The sequence below is a fragment of the Pinus tabuliformis genome, chromosome 8 (genome assembly GCF_031772625.1).
Source record: "Pinus tabuliformis cultivar Carrire ecotype Pingquan chromosome 8, CPIR1, whole genome shotgun sequence".
Lineage (NCBI taxonomy): Eukaryota > Viridiplantae > Streptophyta > Pinopsida > Pinales > Pinaceae > Pinus > Pinus tabuliformis.
This window is the reverse complement of record NC_142294.1, coordinates 533,554,750-533,580,290: the sequence shown is the minus strand read 5'-3', so window position 1 is coordinate 533,580,290 and position 25,541 is coordinate 533,554,750. Positions and strand designations below refer to the sequence as shown.

General features: G+C 36.7%; 1 protein-coding gene across 1 annotated transcript; it reads left to right on the top strand.

Moving 5' to 3' along the window:
• The first annotated feature begins 6,858 nt into the window (after positions 1-6,858).
• LOC149236505 (uncharacterized) lies at positions 6,859-12,820 on the top strand. Its single transcript, XM_089368934.1, has 5 exons — positions 6,859-7,949; positions 8,582-9,743; positions 9,878-10,171; positions 10,332-11,474; positions 11,601-12,820. The coding sequence occupies exons 1-5, from the start codon at positions 7,414-7,416 to the stop codon at positions 12,684-12,686; spliced, it is 4,221 nt and encodes a 1,406-aa protein (XP_089225060.1). The 5' UTR covers positions 6,859-7,413; the 3' UTR covers positions 12,687-12,820.
• Positions 12,821-25,541: the final 12,721 nt, after the last annotated feature.

Genomic DNA, 25,541 nt, shown 5'->3' with positions numbered 1-25,541 from the left:
AATCTAACGAGGTCGAGTTGATTTTATGTGTAGTTTTTATTTATTTAGGTTATCTAGCTCAAATTTCATTTCTCGACAAATGTTTCTACCCTAAAAAGAGTATCAACTTTTCTTTACATTTTTTTAGTGTGTAGTGTTATTCACCCTTAATACAACATCTTTGTTTTATATACCAAACAACAACTTTGTCTCCATTATTGTCAATCCTCTTGAATCTCAACATTTGCTCCAATTTAAGTTTCTCTTTTTAAGTGGATCTCTTTGAATTATGTTAGTAATATTTCATTCATATCAGATTTTATGACTTGGACATTAAACCAACTAACTTGCAACAACATCATTAACATCATTGATTATATTTTTACAAAATCACACCAAGAAACACCCTTACTCACTTATAATTTCATGAGTATAATGGATGATCCAACAATTTCCTTCCATTTAATCATGTTTAGAAACCTCTACAACTCCTAGACCTACTCCACATACAATGCATTTGATTCATCATTCTAATACAATCATTTCCTTATACAAATCTATCTCTTTAATTAATTATTAAAGATAAATTACATTACAACTACATTGTCAAAATATAGAACGAAATTAATAAATTACATTATAACTACTATGTCAGTTTTCTTCAAATTGGTTAGTCATCTCATTTACAAAAGGTTAATGGCCAAACCTATCTATGAAACACCACTATAAATTTGAATTATAACAGACATCAACGGCATCATAGTATATATCTATATATATATATATATATATATATATATATATATATATATATATATATATGAAAACATATATGAGGTTTATCCTTGAAAATTGGATGATTAAAATACATAATTTTAACACATAAAATTTTTAAAGTTATATTAAATAATGAACTCCCTGAAAACCAATACTTTTCCCATTTTATTCTTTTTTAATATAGCCTATTTAAAGGCATAAAATTCCAATAATTTTCTTAATAAAAATAATTAGTGTCTTGGAGATTCCTGTAACGATTTTCTTTATTTTCTTTAAAATCCTATAGTTGATTTGGTCTACATTATTGTTTTTTTGTAAGCATATCTTCATCATGTCCAATATATCACCCTTATAGTTGATTTGGTCTACATTATTGCTTTCTTGTAAGCACATCTTCATCGTGTCCAATACATCACCTTGATCAGGGTGAGGAATTGAACCAATGACTTCACATCAAGGAGTGCCTTAACAAAGCACACGATCACCATCTATGAGGACGGGGAATTGAACCATTGACTTCACATCAAGGAGTGCCTTAACAAAGCACTTGATCACCATCTATCCAAGACCCTATGGATCATTTAGTCTATATTATAAAAAAAATTAATTTCAAAATAATATTATTTTTTTTTTTTTTTTCCACTCTATTATATTTTTTTAGTTTATTATATCAATATTTTATAGCAAACCCTAACATTTTTCTGTAGAGTATGCTAAGATCCCTTGAATTATGGTATTTAAACATAAAATTCAAAAATCATCTAAAAAAATGGAAAAGTATACACATGATTATTTTATAGTGCAAAATCTCCTTAAATATCTTATCAAACAAATTTGATCCATGTAAATGGAAACCTCTTTGAAATGAATAAAAAACCATGCACCATATTAACCTAGATTCCTAAAACTCTTACCATATTCTTTCCATTAGCTGATATTATTTCACAAGCGGCCCTCTACAAACATTTGCATTGTAACAGGCTGCCCTCTATCTATAAACATTTGCATTGTAAGGTTAGGAGGATAATTAATCATGATTAGTTGAATCAAAAATTTGTATAAAAAAAAATGTTTAGTTACTATGATGTGAGGAAGATAATTAATCACGATTTGTTGAATCAAAATTTTGTAAAAAAAATTAAAAATGTTTTAGTGATTGTAAGTTGAGGAAAATAATTAATTCTGATTTGTTGAATCAAAATATTGCTTTAGTTATTGTAAGGTGAGGAGAATAATTAATCACCATTTGTTAAATCAAAAGTTTGTCAAAAAAATTGTTTTTGTTTTTAGATGAATTTTTAAGGTGATTACATTGAGTGTAACATAATATGGACTAAATATTGTAATGTTAAATAAACATCACTCTATTGTATGGAAATGTTAGTTAAATAAAAAAAGTTAAATGGGATTGAAATAGGTTGGTTGTACGCTGGTTAGATTATAGATTAAGGTTTTTGGCATATTTGAAGGTAATATGAATATTCTTTTTATTAATACTATTATTATCACCTAATAGATTAAGGTTTTTGGCATATCTAGAGGTAGTGTGAATATTCTTTTTATTAGTTTTATTATTATCACTATCACATACTATATATAAGACAAAGAATACAGGTCGAAAGGTTTTATTTATTTATATATATACTTTACATAAAAATGTAAAAATTTGAATTGAATCCTATAATCCATATGCAGTTTTTTTTAATAAAGGTGAAAATAGTTATTTTTCACTAATTTTTCTAGTAATGCTATTTATACAGTTTTTTCCTTTTAAATCTTGAAGTAAAGTAGGAAAAATATATTAAGAAGAAGTATGCTAATTCAAAGTACAAATACTTAAATTTTTTTTTGAAATACACTTTAAAGTGTATATACATAATGTAATTTTGAATCATTTTATATATGAATAAAAAATAGAGTTTTTTCTTTATAGTTAAAAAAATAAATAAATAATAAAAAAAGCTAAAAGTAATAATAATAAAAAGAGAGCTAAATTTAATTTGTTATATTTGTTTTTATTAGTAAAATTACAATTTTTTTTAATAAATAATAATTTAATCATAATATACATATTAAATTATGATTTTTTTTTATTAAAAACGATTTAACTAATAATTTTGAAAATTTTATTTTTAAATTTAATTAATAATCATATACAAATTTAATACTTCATACACATAAAAATAATTTAACATTATGCATGTTAAGCAGTTAAATTTTTAGCAAAACTGTTTGAGAGACATCTAGTTGGAGTGAAAGGTTGCCCTTTATGGACCACTAACCCAGAGACATCTAGTTGGAGTGAAAAGTTGCCTCTTTATGGACCACCAATGACATAGTTTTCCTTGAATAATAGTGATGATAGCCACCAAAAATGGTTGTCCTCACTACTAGTTTGACAATTGAGTTATGATAGTTTTTCCCATTGTTGAAAAAAAAAAGTTTAAATTATTAATAATAATAACTACCTTGGATCCATCTTAACTCCTCATCTACCAAGGGGATCCATCTTAACTCCTCATCTACCAAGTGATAAGAAAAATCAAATCCATTGAGGTGCAAATCTCTTTTAAAATGAAAAGAGATTTGATTCCTCTCAACACTTGCAAATTTAAAATTAAGTGATTAAAAAAATCAAATCCATTGAGGTGCAAATCTCTTTTAAAATCAAAAGAGATTTGATTCCTCCCAACACTTGCAAATTTAAAATTAAAATAAGTGATAAGAAAAATCAAATTCATTGAGGTGCAAATCTCTTTTAAAATTAAAAGAGATTTGATTCCTCTCAACACTTGCAAATTTAAAATTAAGATCAGTGATAACAAAAATCAAACCCATTGAGGTGCAAATATATTTTAAAATGAGAAGAGATTTGATTCCTCTCAACACTTGCAAATTTAAAATTAAGATCTGTGATAAAAAATCAAATCCATTGAGGTGCAAAACTCTTTCCCTCTTTTAAAATGAAAGAGATTTGATTCCTCTCAATACTTACAAATTTAAAATTAAAATCAGTGAAAAAATCAAATCCATTGAAATATAAATCTCTTTTAAAATGAAAAGAGATTTGATTCCTTTCAACACTTACAAATTTAAAAATAAAATCAATATAAACTTGTAACCAAAAATAATATAATAACAAAATTTAAACCAACCATTAAAATTTTATTTGCTGACTTTTGACATCGTAATATGCATATCCAATGAATTTTGTGAACATTGAATTATGTCCACATACCACAAATACATCATTGTAATATCCATGGCTTTCGTGAACATCGAAGTATGTCCACATACGACAATTACATGATGACAAGATACGTCAATTCGGTGTGACGGTCCTTTTTTTACGGGAAAATCAACGACTTTCTTTACAACTTGTGACCATTGTGGCATCCAAAAACTTGTGACCATTGTGGCATCCAATGAATTTTGTAAACACTGAAGTAGGTACACATACGACAAATACATCAACGGAATATCCAATGGCTTTCGTGAACATCGAAGCATGTCCACATGCGACAATTACATCCAATGGCTTTCGTGAAGCATGTCCACATACGACAATTACATCCAATGGCTTTCGTGAACATCGAAGCATGTCCACATACGACAATTACATGATGACAAGATAGGTGAACATCGAAGCATGTCTTTATAGCTTGTGACATCGAAGCATCCAAGAACGTGAAGCTATCATTACATTATTGAAGTGACGGGAAAATCGCTGAGAACTTCGTTTAAATAATTTAGGTATAATCAATGTGATACCTGGGCGCTGGTGGTGGCAGGATTTGAAAATGCACCGACCAAGAAATTGCCTAACAACTTCTGCAAATTGCTTTGTTTAATCAAAATGCATCGGTATCCGGTCGGCGGCAATATTCAGAAATGTATTGACCAAGAAATTTCCTAAAATTTCTATTTAATGCTTTATGTCTAATCAATACGATACTTGGTACTGACAAGATTTGAAACTGCATTGACTAGAAATTGCCCACGAAATTCGCTAAATTCTATATGTTTGTTCACAATACATGGCAAGATTCGTAGATACCTGGGCGGTGGCATTATTAAAAAATTGTTTAATTATTTACAAATTGTCCACAACTTGGACTAAATGCTTTATATCTAATCAATGCGTCATACCTGGATTGAAAATGCATTCAGGAAGAAGTTGCCTAAGAATTTCAGCTAAATGCTTTATGTTTAATCAGCATTAATGACCATTTGTTGAATCAAAATTTGGTAAAAGAAAATTGTTTTAGTTTTGTGATAAATTTTTAAGGTAATTATGTTGAGTGTTTCACAGTTTAATATGGATAAGATAATGTAGTGGTTCTGGTAAATTAAATCAAACAATATTAAATATAAAAAATTAATAAATTAATATCAATTTATTATGGGGAGATATTATTATGAAATATTAAATATAATGTTAGTTAAATTATAAAAGTTAAATAGAGAGCTAAATAGGTTGGTTGTAGGCTTTCAAAATCAAGTTTGATTATGGTTCAAGACCTTTGGCATATCTAAAAGTAGTGTGAATATTTCTCCTATGAGTATTATCATTATCACAGTTTATAAATAGAACAAATAATACAAGTTAAAAGGCCCACATAAAAGATGCATTGAAGCCTACTATCCATATGCAGTTTTTTCTAATAAGGATGAAAACAAATATTTTTTCATCAATTTTTGTAGTAATATTATCTATATAGCTTTTGCTGAAAATTCTAAGGTAAAGTAGGAAAAAGGTATTAAGAAGAAGCATGATAGCTCAAAGTACAAGCACTCAAAACTTTATCTTGAAATAGGCTTAAGGGTGTATATGCATAATGTAAATTTGAATCATGTTATAAATGAATGAAAATTAAGATTCTAAGAAGAAAAAAAAGAAGAAAAATTAAAATAAGCTAATAATAATAATAATAAAAGAGAGCTAAATTTAATTTGTTATATTTGTTTTTATTAATAAAATTACATTTTTTTAAATAAATGAATAAAGAATTTAATCATAATATGCATATTAGATTGAAAACAATTTAATAATAATTTTCAAAACTTTATTTTTAAATTTAATTAATAACCATATACAAATTTAGTACTTTTCACACACATATATATAATTTAATGTTATGTATATTAAGAAGTTAAATTCTTAACAAAATTTATTTTGTATGATTAAGAGGCCCAAGACCTACTAGTATTTAGTTGGAGTGAGAGGTTACCCCTTTAGGGACCATTAGCTTGTCATTCAAGGTGAATTTAAAATTATAAATAATAATAACTAGTCTAGATCCATTTTAACTTTTGATCTACTAAATGCTAAAAAAGATCAAATCTATTGAGATGCAAATCTCTTTTGAAATGAAAAGATATTTGATTTAGATTTGATTCCTCTATACATTTGCAGATTTAAAAATAACATCAAAATGAACTAATAACTAAAAATATAATAACAATTTAAAAAAAATCATTAAAATTTTATGCCCTGAATTTTGGCATCGTAATATCCAATGACTTTGTGAACATAGGAATACATCATCGTAATATCCAATGGCTTTTGTGAACATTAAAGTATGTCCACATACCACAAATACATGATGACAAGATAGGTCAAATCGGTGTGACTGTCTTCTTTTTCCAGGAAAATGAAACGGCAAGAATTAACGGGCATACTATAGGGCATTAAATGTTCAGCTACATGTGCCGCCGTTAGCTCTTTAACACGCGCGGTGATAGATAAATAAAAAATATGGACGCGTGTTAAAGAGCTAATAAAAACACATTTAACAAGACATTTAATACCCTATAATATGCTAGTTAGCTCTTGCCTAAACAAATAAAACCACTTTCTTTACAACTTGTACGCACTTGTAGCATGCAAGAACCTGAAGGAAGTGACAAAGAAATTACTAAGAACTATCATTACCGCATTGACTAAGAAATTGCCCACGAAATTTGTTCAATGCTTTATGTTTAATCACAATGCATCCGTAGATATCTGGGCAGTGGCATTATTAAAAATTTATTTAATTATTTAAAAATGCCCACAACTTGGACTAAATGCTTTATATCTAATCAATGCATCATACCTGGTAGTGGGAAGAATTGAAAATGCATTGGGGAAGAAGTTGCCTAAGAATTTCTGCTAAATGCTTTATGTTTAATCACAACACATCAGTAGTATGTGGTTGGTAAAGTTTTGAAAATAAATGGGGAGAAATTGCCCGGAACTTCTGCTAAATGCTTTACGTCTAATCAATGTGTCACATCCAAGACACGAAAAAGCAGTGGCCAGGAAATTGCCGAGGACTCCTCGCTGCCCCGTTCAAACTAATGTATTATTACTTCCTTCCATCCATTAAACAGAAAAAAGGGTATTAATAGTAAGAGAAAAGGCCTCACGACTCAGTTTCTTCAAGAAAACAAGAAGTTCAGAAATCAACCAGATCTCAGTGCTCAATTTTTCAATAGATTGGCTGAATATTGGCCGAATATTGAGAGTGATTAAGGCGCATAATACTGGTTACTCTGAAATAGTGAGACCATACAGGCGAGGAGAACGACAACACTATTGAGGTTAAGTGCGCATTTCCCGGCTCTGCAACGCATCTTCAATCTTTACTTCTTTGTTATTCATTTCTATATCCCATGGCTTCCTCCTCAACATCCACCTCCACCTCACATACCGTCAACAACAACGACTATGTGTTTGATGTTTTCATTAATCACAGGGGCCCCGATGTCAAGAAAACCTTGGCCACCGATCTCTACCATCGCCTTTGCAAACATGACCTGAGGGTATTTTTAGATGAGCAGGAATTGCGCGTGGGAGAGAATCTGACCCCTCAAATTGAAAGTGCCATTAGAACATCCTCTGTGAACATAGCAATTTTTTCTCCGAATTATGCATATTCAACATGGTGCCTTGATGAGCTTGTACTGATGGTGGAGTGTATGTCAAAGTATAAGTCCACCATCATCCCGGTCTTCTACGATGTCAAGCCTACAGAGCTACGATGGGTGGAGGGCGGAAAGGGAGTCTACGCTCAAGCCCTCCGCGAACTTCAAGAGAAAAAAGATGTTGAGGGTGGACCAAGATACGACTCCAACACACTTAAAAAATGGAAGAAGGCTCTCTCTGATGTTCCAGAAATAATAGGTTTTGACGGAGAGAAGTATAACAGGTGAGAACACCACCCCTCCATGTACATCTTAGCATTTAATTCGTTGAATTATTAGATAAATCTGCATGGTGAAAGAGACTGACTTATAGCATGTACATCTGCATGTATTATTAGTTTGTATTTCATTTTGAAAAGGGAACGAGAGCGGTGAAGATGATTTCAGTAAAATCTTTGTTCTCTTAGCAAGATAAATAACATATAAACAAATATTTGAAGTACAATAGAGCAAAAGCAGATGAAATTCAGAGTTACACATATGGCGAAAGTATGGTAGGATACTGATACCCTGAAAGGCCAAAATTGCATAGATCAGCTAGTTCAATTAGTTACTAGTCTTCTATGCCCTGCTGTGGAACAAAAGCTTTATGAAGGGAGATGCAGTCGGGAGAGTTCGTGATAAAAACTTCTAAGGGTTGCAGATGGCCCATGGTTATATGCAGCTTCATTTATTTCTAAGTAGGGCTAATGACGTAAATTCAATTGTTCATAAATTCTTCTTTCCGTTCATGCCTCCCTTGGTTTTCACAGTGTTCGCATTTTCTTTTTTTAGATTTTTAGCTCTGCCCTTTTGGTTGAATGTGACTATCCTTTGCTAAATCACTGTTTATATTTGGTTTCTTTTATTGTTTAAGTGGGAAGACAGGTGTCTTGCAGTGCCTTGAGGCGGTCTTTGAACTCTGCAACCTTACCTTCGTATCCAAAAAAGAACAGCTCCTCGAAGACGTCGTGGAAGCAGTGCTGGAAAAAGTTAAAATAACGCTGCATGTGTCAGAATATCCAACAGGCTTGCAAGGAAAATTAAAAGATTTTGAAACCACAATGCCATTGCAGCAGGACGTTGGGAAGGTTATAGTTACCGGAATTGTGGGCCTTGGAGGGGTCGGCAAAACCACCCTAGCGAAAGAGTTCTTTAATATTCAGAGATCAAAATACAAGCGATTTTGCTTTTTAGAAGATATCAGAGACAATCCTTTAATTACCTTGCAGAAATACCTTCTAAAGGACTTAACCCAGAAGAATGACGAGGAAATACGCAGCATTAATGAAGGTAAAGGAAAGCTCCGAAAGTATCTTCCATCTTCTGATTGTCTCATTATTTTAGATGATGTAGATAATATTGAGCAGCTGGAGGCATTACTTTATCCAGCGAAGGATGCCCTTAAAAGCAGTAGCTTAATTTTAGTGACATCTCGCAATAAGGATGTTCTCACAAGCTCAGACATCCCCGAGTCCTTGATTTACACGCTAACAGTTCTCGATCCACCGCACTCCAAAGAGCTCTTTTGCTGGCATGCATTCGGCCAGCATCATCCTACTGCGGGATTTGAGATAGTGGTTAACAAGTTTTTGGCTTCCTGCCTTGGATTACCATTATCTATTAAAGTGCTTGCCTCGCTTCTTCGTGGAAAAAATGATTTAAATCATTGGGAAGCACAATTTAGCAAGATCACCAACATGCTTCTTGATGATATACAAGGCAGGTTAAGAATTAGCTACGACGGTCTTGATGAGGAGGAGAAAAATATATTCTTAGACATTGCCTGCTTCTTCAGAGGAGAAAACAGAGATAGAGTCATTAGAATATTGAATAGAACCGGCTGGGAAGGAACGCTGGGCCTTTGGAAGCTGGAAAACAGATGTTTGGTGCAAGTGGACAGTGAAAACCGTCTGAGAATGCATGACCATGTCAGAGACATGGGCAGATATCTGGCGGAGAAGGAACCTCCTGATGGTGAGCGTCGGCTTTGGAACCCAACTGCCAACCTTTTTCATAAGCTTTCGGGCCAATTACCTGTAAGTATTTTGAAGTGTTTTCGACAGATTTCCAATTAGCGTCCTGTTATCACAATTGTGTCTGGATAGTTTTGAATTCTTAAAACTTTGCAAGAATGAATCTTGTTTCTAACAGCTCTGAGTGAACAATTCAGGTGCGTGGAATTAGGCTGGTAGATGGAAATGAGTTTGAACAATCTTTCGAAAACCTTGCGGAGCCTGCTCGCACTCGTTTATTGAGTAATATGAGCGGGTTGCAGTTGCTTAAGGCTGAAGGTTATTTTCCTGAATGCCTATTGAATGTTTGCCACCATTTACCAAACCTAATATATTTACACTGGCTGAACTGCCCCGAGTCCTCCTTCCCTTCCTGGATTCCAACCAAGAATTTAAGAGTTTTACGTATAAAGGGAAAATCTTTGAAAACACTCTGGCAACACGAATCTCAGGTATTCTTTTTACATTTCTATTTCTTGTGTTTTCTTCAAATTATAAAAATTTACTGCATTTAAGAATTGTCTTCCTGTAACACACTGCGTGTGACATTTACAGTCTTAGACGTACTTTAATGTCTTAGACGTACTTTAATAATGTATGTGAAAAATGCAGGCACCTCTGCAGCTAAGGGAATTGTGTATTTACTCTCCCGATCTGCAGACGCTTCCGTACTCGGTTGGGAACCTAACAGGCCTCCAACGTCTAGACTTGCATCATTGCCACAATCTGCTGACGCTTCCGTACTCTGTTGGGAACCTAGCAGGCCTCCAACATCTAAACTTGGGTCGTTGCTACAATCTGCATACCCTTCCGTACTCGGTTGGGAACCTAGCAGGCCTCCAACATCTCGATTTGTGTTGTTGCTACGATCTGCAGACGCTTCCGGACTCAGTTGGGAACCTAGCAGGCCTCCAACATCTCGACTTGAGCGGCTGCTCCGCTCTGCAGACGCTTCCAGACTCGGTTGGGAACCTAGCAGGCCTCCAACATCTCGACTTGCATAACTGCTCCGCTATGCAGACGCTTCCGGACTCGGTTGGGAACCTAGCAGTCCTCCAACATCTCGACTTGAGCAGCTGCTCCGCTCTGCAGAGGCTTCCGGACTCAGTTGGAAACCTAGCAGGCCTCCAACATCTCGACTTGAGAGACTGCTCCGCTCTGCAGACGCTTCCGGACTCGGTTGGGAACCTAGCAGGCCTCGAACATCTCGACTTGAGCGACTGCTCCACTCTGCAGACGCTTCCGGACTCGGTTGGGAACCTAGCAGGCCTCGAACATCTCGACTTGAGATTTTGCTCCGCTCTGCAGACGCTTCCTGACTCGGTTGGGAACCTAGCAGGCCTCGAACATCTCGAATTGAGATATTGCTCAGCTTTGCAGACGCTTCCGGACTCGGTTGGGAACCTAGCAGGCCTCCAACATCTCGACTTGAGCTACTGCTCCGCTCTGCAGACGCTTCCGAACTCGGTTGGGAACCTAGAAGGCCTCCAACATCTCGACTTGAGCTACTGCTCAGCTCTGCAGACGTTTCCGGACTCTGTTGGGAACCTAGCAGGCCTCCAACATCTTGACTTGCATAACTGCTCCGCTATGCAGACGCTTCCTGATTCGGTTGGAAACCTAGCAGGCCTCCAACATCTCAACTTGCGCGGCTGCTCCCCTCTGCAGACCCTTCCGGACTCTGTTGGGAACCTAGAAGGCCTCCAACATCTCGACTTGCACGGCTGCTCCGCTCTACAGACGCTTCCGGACTCGGTTGGGAACCTAGCAGGCCTCCAACATCTCAACTTGCACAGCTGCGCTTTGCAGATGCTTCCACACTCGGTTGGGAACCTAGCAGGCCTCCAACATCTCGACTTGAGTGACTGATTAGCTCTGCAGACGCTTCCGGACTCGGTTGGGAACCTAGCAGGCTTCCAACATCTCGACTTGCATAACTGCTCCGCTCTGCAGACCCTTCCGGACTCAGTTGGGAACCTAGTAGGCCTCCAACATCTCGACTTGAGTGGCTGCTCCGCTCTGCAGACCCTTCCGGACTCGGTTGGGAACCTAGCAGGCCTCCAACATCTCGACTTGCATAACTGCTCCGCTCTGTGGACGCTTCCAGACTCGGTTGGGAACCTAGCATGCCTCCAACATCTCGACTTGCGGGGCTGCTTCGCTATGTGGACGCTTCCGGACTCGGTTGGGAACCTAGCAGGCCTCCAACATTTCGACTTGAGCGGCTGCTTCGCTCTGTGGACGCTTCCGGACTCGGTTGGGAACCTAGCAGGCCTCCAACATCTCGACTTGCACGGCTGCTCCGCTCTGTGGACGCTTTCGGACTCGGTTGGGAACCTAGCAGGCCTCCAACATCTCGACTTGCACGGCTGCTCTGCTCTGCGGACTCTTCCGGACTCGGTTGGGAACCTAGCAGGCCTCCAACATCTTGACTTGAACGGCTGCTCCGCTCTGCAGACGCTTCCGGACTCGGTTGGGGATCTAAGAGGCCTCCAAAGTCTTGACCTGTGTAATTGCTCCGCTCTGCAAAGGCTCCCAGACTCGATTGGCAACTTAACGAGCCTCCAAACTCTTAAGTTGGCCCGTTGTTCCAAGTTAGAGATGGTGCCCAATGTTCAGCATTTGTGTTCGTTGAAGTATCTTATTGTGCCTAAATGTTCCAAACTGCAATGGGATGCGGGAATAGTAGAGCAGCTGCGCCAATGCATGGGAGAAGACTTTATTGAAGAAAGTTCGTCAGAAGTTTCCTGTGATGGAGAAGGTTTCAATGAAGAAAGCAGTGAAGAAAGCGGGTATATCGGTGTCGAAAGTTCGAGCTTGGGAGAAGACTTCATTGAAGAAAGTTCGCCAGAAGTTTCCTGTGATGGAGAAGGTTTCAATGAAGAAAGCAGTGAAGAAAGCGGGTATATCGATGACGAAAGCTCAGGAATCGGCTCCATTGAAGAAAGCGGGTATATCGGTGATTAAAGCTCGGCAAACGGCTCCAGTGAAGAAAGCGGGTATCCGAGGGACGAAAGCTGGGGAACAGGCTCCAGTGAAGAAAGTGAGTGGTAAAATATAACAGCACTTACCGAATGACAATGTAGTGTGTATTACTAAAGAAATTTGTTAAGGATTATATATTTGGAGGCCTAAGTTTTTCATTACATATTATTATGCATGGAGGATTATCTATTTGGAGAACTAAAGGTTTTTGAAAAGGGGTAAGGATATAAAGTGTTATTATAAAACTCTTTGAATCGGGTTTATATTAAATTTATGTAAATTCATTTAACACAAATTTATTGAGATTTTTACATTAAATTTAGGTAAATTTATTTAATATAAACTTATGTTAAAATTTACTGAAGATTATTAAAAATACACGAGAAGAAATTAAATAACTTTTTAATTCTTTGGAAGCGTTGAAAATATTTTTTTAATATAAAATTAAAATATTTTTTTATATGTTTGGTTTTTTTTGAATAAATTTAATTATTATTTTATGAATAAATTTTATTTTAGAAAATTACATAAAATTTATAAAACTTGTCAGAGTGCTCCTATCTGCAGAGGCTTCCGGATTGGTTGGGAACCTAGCAGGCCTCCAACATCTGGACTTGGGAGGGTGTTCCACTCTGCATACCCTCCCACACTCAGTTTGGTGGGATCTAAGAGGCCTCCAAAGTCTTACCCTATCCGAATTCCCAGCTCTGCATATGCTTCCAGACTCAGTGGGGAAGTTGAGAAGCCTCCGAAGTCCTGTCCTGTCTGAGTGCTCCGCTCTGCAAAGGCTCCCAGATGCGCCAACGTCTGGGAGAAGGCTTTATTGAAGAAAGATGGCAAGAAGATTCCAGTGATGGAGAAGGATTTATCGAAGAAGGATGGAAAGAAGTTTCCAGTGATGGAGAAGGTTTCAATGAAGAAATAGATTTCAGTGAAGAAAGCAGGTATCTGGGAGACGAAAGCGAGTGGTAAAATATGACAGCACTTTCAGAATGACGATCGTGGTCTGGTGGCTACAGTGCAGTTTATATTACCAAAGAAATTTATGAAGGTTTATATATTTGGAGACCAAAGTTTTTGATTAAAGATTATTATCGATGAAGAATTATATATTTGGAGAACTAAACCTTTTTTTTTAAGTTTAATGATATAAAGTGATATTATAAAATTTCGTTGAATGAGTTTTATATTAAATTGATGTAAATTCATTTAACACAAATTTATTGAGATTTTTATATTGAATTTATGTAAATTTATTTAATAGAAATTTATGTTAAAATTTATTAAAAATACACAAGAAGAAATTAATTTACTTTTAATTTTTTGGAAGTGTTTAAAATATTTTTTTATATGTTTGATTTTTTTTTTCATGAATAAATTTAATTATTATTTTATTAATAAATTTTATTGAAAAAATTTATAAGAATTTTTGTATTCAAGCTTCTGTGATCCATAATGAATTAAACAAAGTCTTTTTGTAGAAATCACATGAGAGAATTTTTTGGTCACTCACAAGATTGCAAGGATCCTAAGGAAGCATAAGGTGGCTTCACCCTTTTGGTCTTTAAATACCATCCGGAGCTCCCTTAGATCTGTAAAAGACCTAGTGGACCCCAATAATATGAAGGGTGTTTATGTTATCCCATGCTCTTGTGGGACTCCCTTCATTGGTGAGACCGGTCGCTCGATTAATCAAAGAATTTGTGAGCATGCCACTAACATCAAGTATGGCAGGACTCGCTCAAAGCATCACATCTGTATTGAGGACCAAGTCGTTGCTAAGGTTAGTCATTTCCATCATCGTAAATTGAGGGAGGCCCGAGAAACTGAAAAAAGACCCAATAATTTGAATAGAGATGATGGTTGGAATATTAATAGAAGTTGGGTCCCTATCTTGTCCTCCTAATAATTTATTTATTTATTTTTATTTTTTTGTCTATGTAGGGATTGGCATCCTTTTTATAGTATTTGTTGTTGATTTATTTTTCATTAGAGTTTAATTTCTTAATCCTTCGTGTTTTTTATGTATGTTTTTTAATTTATTTTAATTTATTTCCATTAGTTATTTTATTTATCAAATGATCTTGTCTAGATTAGGGTCTTCACTAGTTTTTATAATTTTTTATTCCGCTCCTTTAAAGTTTGACTTTGATTATTTATTTATTTAATTTAAAAACAACCTACGCACCCACGGGGATTTGAACCAGTGACCTATCGCAAGGAGTGCCTTAACAGCACACCCATTCACTCTCAATCCAAAGCCCCGTGGGCCTAAAAACTCGTTGTTTAATATAGTGGTTACTTATTAATATTTGTTTTAATCAATTAATTTAAATATTATTTTTGAAAAACTAGCTATTACATATTAATATTTTAATAAATTAATATCATTATTTAAATATTATTTTTCAAAAACTAGCCGTGTAATATAGCCGTTACTTATTAGTATTTTTAATAAATTAATGAAATAATATCACTATTTAATTTTTTTTTCAAAAACTAACCGTTTAATATAGGAGTTACTTGTTTTTAATATATTAATAAATTAATAATATTATAATTTACACATTATTATTCAAATATAGCTGTTACTTGGAATTATGTCTCTACATTGTTCTCTATTTAAGTGTTTGCCATGGTGTGGCTCTTCATGTGGTCTTGATGATGGACCACACTTGTTGGTTCGAAACGCGTTGGCCAAAAAATTCTCTCATATGATTTCTACGGAAAGACTTTGTTTAATTTACAAAAATTTATTAAAATTATATGTTTATTAAATTAATTTAAAAACAAAAACAATTTAAAAATTATATAAAAGCAATGAAATTCTATTATATTAAAATATTAAAAAAAACTTAATAATTTAAAATTCCCCATCTTTAAAATTTTTAATTATACACTTACTAAAATATTATATAAAAATAATAAAATTCTTTATATTAAAATATTAATTTTATATTATATAAAAATAATAAAATTCTTTATATTAAAATATTAAAAAAATTAATAATTTGAAAATCCCAATCTTTAAAATTTTTAATTATACACTTACTAAAATACTATATAAAAAATAATAAAATTCTATTATATTAAAATATTAAAAAAATTTAATAATTTGAAATTTTCAAAATTCTTAATCATATTTGAAGTGCTTATCATTTTAATAAAACTTTTAATTATACACTTACTAAAATATTATATAAAAAATAATAAAATTCTATCATTTTAAAATATTAAAAAAACTTAATAATTTGAAATTCTCAAAATTCTTAATCATATTGGAAGCGCTTATCATTTTAAAATCTAAACTTTATTGTGTACATTTTTCAAATATAAAAAAATAAAATCGAAAGCATTTTAGGCTTCAATATATTTTCATAAAATTTGTTTTATTTAAAAATTAATTTATTATCATTTTGCAAATATAAAAGTCTATAATTGAAAGCCATATATATATATATATATATATATATATATATATATATTTATATATATATAATTATATATTTATTTATTGGGATTAAATATGTTTTATATATATATAATTAATTAATTAATTTTGTAAAAATATAAATAAATTTTTTTATATAAAAAATTATATATTTATTTATTATAATTAAATAATTTTTCAAATAAATATATAATTGTTTGATTTTTATTTTATTTAATTGATTCTTAGTATATTTTTATTTTTATTTTATTTATTTATTTTTAATTTTTCTATTTATTTATTAATACAATTTTTTTTTTTTTTAACTTTATATTTTATACATTTATAAATAACATCTCTAACTTACATAAATCAATATACTTTTAGGCATTTACAACCCTCATCAAAGCATCTACATACAAATAACTATTAACCAACTAAATAATAATATTGCTATAAAGTAACCCTTTATTGCTTGTCATTTATACCCATTTTTATAAATAAGGAGAAACAAATTAGAGAGTGGGTATGTAAAATACTAAGGAATTTTTTAATTTTATATGCAATTTCTCACAAGTGGGAGTCATATTTGTTGATAGTCATTGAGAGTTGAATATTCTATAAATTCAAGCATTTTCAAATTTTTTATAAAAATATTGAAGACAATAAATTTAATTAATTTTTTATTTTTATTTAATTGAAATATGTTTTTATATCACCCGGATGTGGGTGCCTTAATGAGTTGTTAATGCTCGAGCACGCGGCGCCGGCATCTGGCAATACCTCGAGTTGGTTTGGCGGTTCGTGGCAGGACATTAATTCGCATTTATGATGCATTGGGTTCAAGGCAAGCAGGGAAAGGATTTCAGGATGGTGCGCACAATTCACGGTTCATTTGTTCTGGTCTCTTCAGACAGTTGCAGAGTCGCTCCGGTTTATTCAGGTAGTGACATTCTCTGGTGGTTATGTCCTCAGAACTTTGGCGCAGTACAGAGCATTTGGAAGCCACCATGGCTTCATAATCGCTCGCATCTAGCCAGCTTCAGGTATTTGGTTTTGTTTCTTTTCGAAGGTGTCTGGTATAGTCAGTCAGTCTCCTCTATCTGCGTCGGGTGTATTAAGCCAGTCTTCTTGCCCATCTCTGTAAGGGGTCTCGTTTCGGTCTTTGCTGAAGGTGTCTGGGTCGGGTATTGGGTTCATTCAGTCAGTGCTGGGTTATTTCTCGTGGTCGTTTATACTCTCTGTGCTGGGTTATTTCTTGGGGTCGTCAGATCAGAGGTCTGTTCACTCCGGTTTCTTTTAGTTTGTGGCGGGTCGCTTCTCTTTCTCCCTCAGTCCTTTAGCACTTTCAATTTGTTAATCCTTTCTGCAATGGCCCGGCGTCGTGGTATTCCCAGGCGGGGTAGTAATTCAGGATCCCGTGGAGGTTTTCGGGGTCGTGGTGGCTCTGGACCTCGACGTATTTCCCCGTTAGCCTCTGCCTCGCCGGCCTCTGTTACACTAAAAAATGTCACCTTGACTACTTACAGTTAGTATGGCTCAAATCAACAGTCATGCTACCCTCTTAGGCAAGTCTTATGCCTCTGTTATCCATCTCAAACTCAAAGAAGAGAGAAAGTCTTGTAAAAAATATGTTTATCTCTGGGGTCGCAGGTTCTCTCTAGCCTTACCTGCGGGGACGCTGACCATGTTCACAAAAGCTGCGTCCATGGACGCTCTGTATGTTAAGGGACAGGTGCGTCCTTCTGTAAAAGGCAAAATGCGCGAGTTTCATCTTGAAAAAGTTACTTGTGGTTACTTCTAGAACCTTCTAGAGGTCGGTTTGATGAAATGGATGCGCCTCCAGTTGGTTCATGTATCTCTATTAAGAGGGAACTTATCCCATCAATAAGGGAGCTATCCCACCCAAAGAGGGGGATTATCCCATTGATGGTGGACCTGAATAACCTCTTTACAGCACTATAAATAAAGACATTGAGCCAGAGGGAGGGGAGGTTAGAGCTATACATTTTCTTTGGGTAAACGCTGCAGGAATTAGGACTCCCATTTAGAGCCTTCTGAGGAGAGATTGTCTTTGCTTAATTCTACTTGGAAGTGGGTGAGCTTTGTCAAAGTAGAGGAAAACCCTTGATGGACCCTGGGAGGAACTTGCACAACACCAAGGCCAGGTTGTAAGAGTTTCTTTGTTTCGTTATTAATACAAATTGGTTTATTTTTCTCAATAGCTTATGTTAATGAGTTATTTCATGTGTTCCTTGGTCTGCATGTTGAATGTATGTTTTATTATATGAAATACAAGTGCTTGGTAATTGTTTGATTGTTTGTGGTTGCAGGAATTGACTTGAAGGAGGAGCTCATCCGGATCGGCAAGGACGGACTACAACAACAGCGTTTTGGAATAAGGTAAGCCTAAACACTTGTAGTTTTCATGTTGTAAAAGGTATATTTAGAGAAAGATCACTCCATTTTGTCTTGTTTGTCGCTAGAGAGTTTAGACTCCTAGGGAGGTCAGTTGTGCCCGCACAAACGACTTTTTCCGCCACGACAAATTGGCGACTCCACTAGGGAATCCATTAATGAGAGAGTCTTTTCCTTTGTGTGAACTTTGCTCTGAGAAAATCATTTTTATTTTCTGGTTTTTGACTGTGAGAATTAGTATTTGGGTGGCTTAGCTTTAGATTTAGTTAGATTTGGTTTTTCTTCATTTTTCCAGAAGGACGCACCCTCTGAGTACTGCACAGTGCGTCTTTGGACGCGCTGTTGCCGTTTGCACAGAGCGGGCCCGCACCTGTTATAACGGGTTGCCTGTGTCTTCCTGTAAAATTTAGGAAAATTCCATTTTTTCTTCAATTGCTTTTAGATTTTGATTTTTCTTAGTATTTTCTGCCCAGATCCTTTAGTACCCTGTCAAAAATTTTCACCTGAACTTGTTTTGTGAGCTTTGAGTGTTTTAGTGGATTTCAACGAAGTTTAGACCTAGGGTTTGATTTTTGGATAGGTTCTGTAGTGACTTTGATAGTAGAAAGTTGTCCAGCCTTAGATCTCTCTGGTTAGTCAGCCTTCTTAGAAGTCGGGCCCGTCGTAAAGTCTCCTTGCGTGAGCAGCTTGCCATTTAAGTTGTTTTGGGTCAAATTTCGAATTACTTGTTTATAAAGTGTTGATTTCCATTTTACAAAAAGAACAAAAAGATTAGAGTTTTGTTTTGGCTAGTTTTTGGTTCTGCAATAAGCTAGTCCTTGATCTGATTGTGATAAAGTAAAACACCTTAGAATAATCATTGTTATTTTTGGCCTCATTAAGATTGCTTAGAATAAATTTGCCTTTTAGTTTGCTTATGAGTGGATTTTCATAGATTTTAATAGTCGTTAAGATTGATTTTTGGTTATATTAGATTTATTTGCTTTATTAAAAGAAAAAATACAAAAACATCTTCTTTAAAAGGTCTTGTTTCAAGTAGCTTTTGTTTTTGAAAGAGGAAAAGAGTTTTTTCGTGCATGTAAAGAGCGGTCATGTTTTTATGCTTTGAAAAGACAAACGAATTGTTTCTTTGATTGTCTTCAATTAAGAAGTTGCTTTTATAAAGATTGCATTCTCTCAACTTTTTAGTTAAAGCAATTCATCGAAAAAGTAAAGTAGTGGGTAAATCATCCTAGGTGCATTTTGTAGTGGTTTCGAGTCGAGTCAACACACCACTAGTTTCACTTCCATCACCTTTTGACTTGAGAAACAACCTTAAAAATAACGCTTAAATTAAAATCAATCTAGTAATTTTTATTTTCTAGGGCTCTAAAGCACCAACATAGCTTAGGCTAGTGTCTTGGAATAGGTGAGTACTTAACTCTCCAAGGCAGTAAAACAAACAAGTAGTCGATCTTGTGATAGAATCAAATCCAATTGTTACATTTACACTCTGGGAAAGCTCCTCTTAAAGGAGAAGCACGAGCTCGTGTCCGAACCAGTGAGGGGATCATTCCTCCCTCGTTGGGAACGACGCCAGACACAGTACGTATTACAAACGGTAAACCTCGGATTAACCATTGTCGAGGAGCCAGGGGTCACTTATCGGTAAACCTTGGATTACTGTCAAGGAGCCGGTAAGGGGATTGAGCTTGTTACTCTGCCCTTGCGTGCTGTCGGAGTTTAGACTGTTCCCCCAGGTGTACTTGTAGTCGTTGGTAACCTTAGTGACCATAATCTCTAGGATTCTACCCAAGGTGACGGTGGAGGGAAGGTCCCACTGTACCTGGAGCAGACGTCGGCTATACTCACTTGGATTTTCTGGGGGGTTCGCTTCACTTCGAGACGGTTAAAGTGGAGGAACTTGGTCCAGTCTATTCATTAAGCAGGTTGTCGGCGTAACTGTTCCACCCGCCATTTCTGTACTGAATCCTGCGAGGTTGGACCTAATCACCAACTAGCGCTTTTGGTCCAGAAGATACTGTTTGTGTTTGGTTTGACGCTCTAGATTTTTTAGGCGTGTGCTTCAAATTTGTTTGCTTCTTTAGAAGACTTTAGGTGGTTTGATTTGAAATTTTTACTTTGTTTTCGTGTGTTGTAGTTAACAATCATTAATTGTGGCGGAATTACCGAGACGGTCCCGTCGACTTGGGGGCCAGTCTCCTGAGATTGTCACCGGAATAGATTTGTTAAGAAAACTCCATCAATCGCGGGGTGAATCTCCTGAAGACATTCCGGGTCAGTACAAAGGGTTAAAGGTCCTTGTAACTCCTCCTAGTGACAGTAGAGTAGGTTCACCTGAAGAAGGAGAATCTTCCTTGGTAGTCCATCCAGATTACCAAAGTTTAGAAACAGGTTACAATCCCGAAACTGTTACAGTTTCCGAGCTTGCTGGTAGTTTTTCATCTGCCAGTGAAACAGGCGAAGAACCTGAAATTTCCGAACCTGTTACTCCAACTCTTAGTGTTCCTGATTCACCAAGAATAGAAAGAATTATCACCGAAAATCTTCCTGTTGGTTTAGTTGCTATAGAAGAACTTGTTCCAGAGGAAGAAATAGGCGTCTTTAATCCTGAAGATCAAATTACCCTTGATCTAAGGGAGCGTGAATCCATCTTTTACAGTCCTCCTAGAAGTGAATCTTGGTACCTTGCATTAACCAATTTTTTAGACAACTCAGTAGGTTTTTCTACACCTCGTACTCCTTTTCCACCTAGAGGAATTCATACTCCTGTAAATATGTCTGGTCAGTCATCGGTGTTTACGCAAAGTCCTGAATCTTTTTTACATGGCGGTCCTTCTGTTCCTACTGGGTATCAATCTCTTTCTGGTACCTTTGCGGGAGCATCTCCTCAACCCATTGATCATGGGTTATTAGTTGGAAACAGTGGTAATGTACCATTGAGTATAGGTGACATTTACATGATGTCAGGTTCAGTTCCCGTTACCCAACCTCAAGGTGGCCAATTACCGCCTGGGGGGCAACCTTCGTTAATGCCTGGGGGGCAACCTCAAGGTACTTCATTCGTGTCTGGGGGACAACCTCAAGGTCAGTACGCTCCTATGGGGCAATACATACCTCAAGGTCAACCCCAGCCTCAATATGTACCCCAAAGTCAACCTCAGTATCAATATCAACCTCAAGGATGGCAACCTCAAGGATGGCAACCCCAAGGGTATCAACCCCAAGGGTATCAACCTCAAGGATACCAACCTCAAGGTCAAGGTCAACCCCAGTACTAGTATTTACCTCAAGGTTATCAACCTACGGGTCAATACTCTGGTCAAAGTTATCAACCACCTCAAGGGTATGGGACTGCACCTTACAATTATCAACCCTATCCTCAATCTGGCTATGGATCTCAGTATCCTCAACCTGTTACGGGTCAGTACCCTGGAATGTTAGTGTGGGATCCATCACAGGGTCAACAGATGTCGCAACCAAGTATACAGTCGGTACCTCAAGCAGGACAACCTGTAGTTCCTGGTCCACCCCAGCAACCGCAACCTGTCCAGTCAAGTGTTCAGACCCCTGTAACTTCGGTAGTTACTCAGCCGCCAATTGCACCTGGTACTCCACCTCACACGGCTGCAGCAACTACCGCCACATCTACCATACTTACTTCTGGAGTATCGGCAGCTCCGGTTTCTACTGTCCCTGTAACCACTCCTCAGACATCTGTACCGTTGTCTGGATCTACGATTCAAACCACAGTCCAGATGCCTGTAGGCCAACCTGGTACAAGTACGGTTGTTACTACTCAACCTCAATTTGTTCAACCTCCGTACCAGGGACAGTATCAACCTGGGCAAGCTGCCCAACAACCGGTTTACCAGTATCAACCGTATCCTGGGTACACTTATCAACAACCTCAGCAACCCCAGTACGGTCCGGTTAATCCTGGTTTTCCAGGAGGATATAATATCCCAAATGCGACTCCTGTTCCTAGTTATCCTGGATATCCTCCTCCTGGGGCTGGTATTGTGACTCAGAGTTTTAGAGATCCTAACCGGCAGTTACCATTTATTGCGACTTTAGATTTACCCGACTTGACGCGCCTAACGAACGATCCAATTCAATATCTTCAGTTCTGGCCGCCAATGCCAAATAAGTTGCCCAGCGATATACCCAAGTTCGAAGGTAAGTCTGGAGAGGATCCGTCCAATCACGTGATGACTTACCACCTCTGGTGTGCTTCAAATTCCATCTCGGATGATTCGATCCGTTTACGTCTTTTTCAGCGTACGCTCATTGGTCTCGCGGCCAAGTGGTACATTGAGTTACCACGGGCCTCTTTTTACAACTTTAGCCAGTTAGCTACCTCGTTCTTAACTCATTTTCAGTTACCAGTCAGATACGATAACGGTACAGAGTTATTAACTTCACTAAAACAATCGACCTCCACGTATATTTCAGATCACATCCATGAGTGGAGACGTCGAAGAAGATTAGTGAAAGTTTTTATCCCGGACCAAATCTTAGCTGAATGGTTTGTTAAATCACTATTACCAAGAATTACTGAAGATGTAGCTAAGGCCGGAGTAGTTACTGAGGAGCAAGTCATTGCTCAGGCACAATACCTTGACTTAGTTTACACGCAGTCGGGTACATTACACGAGAAGATTCCGGATCTTCCAAAGTCGAACCAAATCGCTGCTGCTCCTTCGGGATCTCATGCCGCTGATGGTATGATTGGTATCGTGACTACGAAGAGCAAGAAGAAGTCTTCCAAGGCTTCAACTACTCCAATTATCACTTTGCCTGATTCTCCGACAGGAGAGTCTTCTCCTGAACTTACCGCCGATATTCACGCTGTAGAGTCATCTACGGCCAAATCAAAAAACGGTGGGAAGAAGAAAGGAAAGAAGAAGGCTAAAGCAGACAAGGCTCCAAAGGAGAAAACTGAAAAGTCGGAAACCAATGACGAAAAGCGCAAACCTCGATATCCTTGTCTCATTTGTGAAGATCATTTTATGAGAGACTGCCCTCATCGGGCCGAGGTAGTGAAAATAGTCAAAGGTTCTCCCACTCCTGCTGTGTTAAAAAATCCATTTCCGGAGCAGGAAAATAAGATGATAGGTTCTTCTTCGAATGCCAGTGAAGAACCCATTTTGATGATGTCTCATGTGAGGATTGCGACTCGATCGCAAGATTATGGTAGTAAGGCTCCTGTTGATGGCAAGGAAGCAGAATCTTCTCACTCTAACCCATCAACCTCAGCTCCTGGTTCCGATCCACTACAGATCGAAAAACCTAACCCAGACTTAGTGATTAAGCCGCCCGCCAAGGGTGTACTTCGAAGGTCTGCTTTCAATCCACATGCGAGAGCAGCCCAGAATTACAACATTGTTGAGGACTTAGCTGTTTCACCTTCAGCAATGTCGGCACTCGAAGTGCTGCAATCATGTCCAGCACAACGAAAATTGCTTTTGTCGGCTATCGGAGCTGTCGATGTTCAGGACCCGAACCTAATGATCTTTGATCTAGAAAATAGTACACCACGTCTCCCCCATCAAATGGCTTTCCAAATTCCAGTGATAGTAAAAAACAGGCCTATTCATCGGACTGTGATTGATGAGGGAGCTTCTACGTGTATTATGTCGATTCAATGTTGGAGATCGCTTGGTTCTCCTTCGTTGAACCAATCCCCCACCATCCTTAAGGCCTTTGATGGCCGTGGGTTCCGTCCGTTTGGTATTCTACAAGAATTGCCTATAGGGGTGAAGGTAAAACCGTTAGTCTGGATGTGGAAGTGGTTGATGCCCCTCTAGACTACAACCTTCTTTTGGGTCGAAGTTGGTCATATGCTATGACAGCGGTCGTTTCATCGGTCTTCAGAGTCATTAAGTTTCCACATAACGGTAAGATCGTGACTATTGATCAGCTGACATACTTTTCATCCGACCCAGCCTCTTCAGAGAGTATCCAACATGTTGGTAAGACGACAATCCCTTATAGGACGTTGGTGTAGGTTTAGTTAAGGATTCCGGTTTACTGGGAACTTTTCCTCTCCCTCCGCTCAGCGTAGAACCTTCGTTTGCAACAATTCATATGATCACGTCAGAAAACATTATTTATGATGATCCTTGGTATGTTCCATCTGACTCTGAGATAGACTCATTCGGTGATGTTATGCCGTTGAGTCCGTATGAAATTGCTTATGAAGCTCTTATGTCTTTTACCGACTTTCATTCAACCGAAGTCGACCAAATGAATGTGGTCAGTGAAGAATCCCTTTTCACCTCACCCTTAGAACGGATAGCGTTTCCCGAAGTCGTGTCATCTGACGAACAACTTCGCGAAATCCTAAGTGTAGACAATCTACCATGGGAGGATCTCCATCACAGATCTTCGTTTTTACCTAAGGATGATGCATTTGAAAATGATTTTTCATCTATCTTTACCGCTGAATATGTCAAAGACGCTCAGGATCCAACGAAACATTCTGATTCAGAGTTGAATTTAGGGAATATTTCTCGTACTATTCCCATTGATATTTCAGTGAAGCCCGGAATCGAGGAGAACATTCATATAGGTGCCGCATGTACTGAAGAAGAAATCCAAACTTACAAGGCCCTATTCCAAGAATTCCGCGACGTGTTTGCCTGGTCTTACGAGGAAATGCCAGGAATCGATCCTGCCATTGTTGTTCATGAAATCAAAACCTACCCGGATGCTAAACCCATTCGGCAACGGTTGCGTCAGATTCACCCTCGAAAAGCGGCTGCGATTAAAGCAGAAGTCGAAAAGCTGTTGAAAGCAGGTTTCATTTATCCGATCCCGTTAACGGATTGGGTATCGAATATTGTTCCCGTCAATAAAAAACAAGGAACAATAAGAATCTGTATCGACTATAGGGATATCAATCGAGCTTGTCCAAAAGACAACTATCCTACGCCTTATATCGATCAAATTATTGATGATTGTGCCGGAAGTGAAATGTTTTCCTT

What these genes read in the sequence shown, in the direction of transcription:
- LOC149236505 (XM_089368934.1), top strand. Translation starts at nt 7,414, where the DNA reads ATGGCTTCCTCCTCAACATCCACCTCCACCTCACATACCGTCAACAAC. An exon ending in TCTGGCAACACGAATCTCAG is followed by an intron (nt 10,172 to 10,331) that starts GTATTCTTTTTA and finishes TGAAAAATGCAG; the next exon opens with GCACCTCTGCAGCTAAGGGA. An exon ending in TACAGACGCTTCCGGACTCG is followed by an intron (nt 11,475 to 11,600) that starts GTTGGGAACCTA and finishes TTAGCTCTGCAG; the next exon opens with ACGCTTCCGGACTCGGTTGG.